Source organism: Vulpes vulpes, chromosome 8 (genome assembly GCF_048418805.1).
Source record: "Vulpes vulpes isolate BD-2025 chromosome 8, VulVul3, whole genome shotgun sequence".
Lineage (NCBI taxonomy): Eukaryota > Metazoa > Chordata > Mammalia > Carnivora > Canidae > Vulpes > Vulpes vulpes.
Window position 1 is genome coordinate 50,360,665 of NC_132787.1, and position 2,878 is coordinate 50,363,542.

Genomic DNA, 2,878 nt, shown 5'->3' on the forward strand with positions numbered 1-2,878 from the left:
TATATCAAAAAGGGCAATAAAGGGATGGTTAAATAAATCACTAGCCATGTAACAGAAAGGTCAGAAAGCAAACTATTTTAGAAGTATGTTATGAGTTATGGAATGGATTCTGTACAATGCTTTCTGACACATCAGTGCTGGGCTGGGCTTTCAGGATGCCATTCATTCTCTGTATGCATGGGGCCACGAGAGCTAGACAAAGATCTAATCCAAACTCAGTATAGCCATCCTAGAAAGAGTGTAGAATTTTAAGTCAAAAAATAACTTCATTTTTATCTATAAATGTCATGCAGTTGACCCTTGAACAACATGGATTTGAATGGTACAGGTCCAATTATATGTGGGTTTTTTTTTTCAGTAAGTACAGTATTATAAGCGTATTTTCTCTCTCAACGATTTTCTTAATATCACTTTCTTATCTTTATCTCACTTTATTATAAGAATATAGTATAGAATACACATAACATACAAAATATGTGTTAATTAATTATTTATGTTATCAGTAAGGCTTCTGGTCAACAGTAGGCTATTGGTAGTTACCTTTCTGGGGAGTCAAACGTGTGAATTTTAGACCTTGGGGAGGATCGGCACCCCTAACCTCCGCATTGTTCAAACATCAACTGTAATATTCAAATGTTTAGATAGCTCATGCTACTTACCCAGTTTTTAATTAATACATATAAAAGCATTGTATGCCCACATTCATTGCTGAAGGAGCAGCATATAGACTTCCAACGTTGCAGGAGCCACTTGGTGGTGAGATCATGGTGCCAAGCTGACTATGCTGCAGTGGGTTTGGTTAGAGGGATGGAATGTGATTTGGGGGAACCACAGGTGACTTAGATGTTCAAAGGCAGCATAGTAGCCCACATGACTCTCTGCAAGTGTTCCAGGGCAACCTGAAAGAGGTTGCTTAGAAACAAACCCAAGGTGGGGCAGGGGTGTAAAAAAAAAGAAGAAACAAACCCAAGGTCCCCAGTTCTTGTTAGAATGTTCATTTACATATTCCACAAACATGCTGCCTCCTCTGCTCATGCACCAGGGCTTGTGGGGCTGCTTTGAACAGCATGTACGCCTTACCTCTCTTTTTTTGACTGTGTGGGTTTACAGTCTTTAGTTATAAAAAATCCACCCCAAACCCCGGAGGTTAGCAAAGAAATGCAAGCAAATGAGGAAGGGTGTCTGGCCCAGACCCAAATGTTTATGCCAAGAGGCTTACCTTCCTCTTGGCAACGTCTCCCTCTCCCTGGCTGACATGGGGAATTTCTACCTGCCTCAGGGGAGTCCTCACCATTTCCTTCAGGTCTTTACTCTGGGGCTTCAGGAGGGCAAACTCACCAGATGAGAAGATGGAACCCACAGAGCCACTCCCACAGAAGCAGGGGTATCATCATGAGGCTCCTGAAAAGATCTGATTTCACAGACCTTTCAATATCCAGGAAGCTGAACTCTGAGTTCACTTACAGCAATCATACTACCGTGTGGGCCTCACACTCATCAGAGGGCAGGAAAGACGCATCTTCTGACCCCAAAGTCTCCAGCTAACTTGCATGTATACGTTTATTAGTGGCATTCTAGAGTGCTCAGGGATCCCAGGCCAGGATCGTACCAGCTTGGTCTGCTTGTTCATGTCCATGCAGACCTTTCCCCTTGTTGTGAAGCAAGAGGAAAAGAGGAAGAATTTCTGATAGAAAAGTGTAAATATGGACCAAATAGACAGGACATCACTATGAATTGCATTCAGAGCTTTATTCTTGCCAAAGTGTGGGGGGCACACCAATTCTGGCAGGCTGCCTTGATAAAGAAGCAAAGTACACAGTGAAGCAATGAGAGTCTACATGACTGGGAATACAGGGAGGGGCCAGAGGCTGGTGAATGTTCCAAAAGATATAACAGGTCTGTTCTGTACTTAACAGCAGCAGTCATCCTCACAATCACAGCATGCAGGACCTCGGGACCTCATGGGGATAATTCCCAAACAGCAGCACCCAGAGCCGCAGCACCCAGTGCTGCAGCATCCAGAGCTGCAGCACCCAGAATCTACACAGCAGCCAGATGATCCTGAGTTGCAGTCCTGGGGCCGTTGGATCCAACGTCTCAGGGGACTCACCCCAAATGTCCGGGGAGCCAGGCAGCAGTAGCTGGTGGAACAGGGTGCAGAGCATGGATCAGGGGCACAGCATGAGGCGGTCGAGCCACTTGCAGGAGCCTGAGCATAGTAGGTCTGGCCGGGAGAAGGTCCCTGGACATAGCATGTCTGGGTCTGGCAAGGGGCTGGGTACTTCACGTAAGTCATCTGGCACGGAGCTGGGTACTTCATGTATGTCTGACAAGGAGCTGGGCATTTCATGTAGGTTATCTGGGATGGAGCTGGGCACTTCACGTATGTCTGGCAAGGAGCTGCATATTTCACATAGGTCTGAGTCTGGCATGGCACTTGACATTTCACGTAGGTTTGAGCTGGGCGTGGAGCTGGGCATTTCACGTAGGTTTGAGCTGGGCGTGGAGCTGGGCATTTCACACAAGTTTGAGTCTGGGATGGAGCTGGGCATTTCACAGGGGTACATTTGGTACTCTGCTCACCTCCCAATCCCAAACCTTTCACACAAGATGGAGGGAACTGTGGCTGCTTCTGCTGGTCACACATCTTTCTGTGGCTTTGTAAAATCTGAAAAGAAAGGTCTCATCAGAAAAAAAGAAAAAAAGGAAAGAAAAAGAAAAGAAAAAAGGAAAAGAAAAGAAAGAAAAGAAAAGAAAAAAAGAAAAGAAAGAAAGAAAAGAGAAGAAAAAAGAAAAGAAAAGAAAAGAAAGAAAAGAAAAAAGAAAAGAAGAAAAAAAGAAAAGAAAAGAAAAGAAAAGAAAAGAAAAGAAAAGAAAA

General features: G+C 44.4%; 1 protein-coding gene across 1 annotated transcript; it reads right to left on the bottom strand.

Moving 5' to 3' along the window:
- Window positions 1-1,909: 1,909 nt before the first annotated feature.
- Window positions 1,910-2,647, bottom strand: KPLCE (KPRP N-terminal and LCE C-terminal like protein). Its single transcript, XM_025983298.1, has one exon. The coding sequence runs from the start codon at window positions 2,645-2,647 to the stop codon at window positions 1,910-1,912; it is 738 nt and encodes a 245-aa protein (XP_025839083.1).
- Window positions 2,648-2,878: the final 231 nt, after the last annotated feature.

Coding starts and splice junctions, on each gene's coding strand:
- KPLCE (XM_025983298.1), bottom strand. CDS start 2,647: ATGTGTGACCAGCAGAAGCAGCCACAGTTCCCTCCATCTTGTGTGAAA.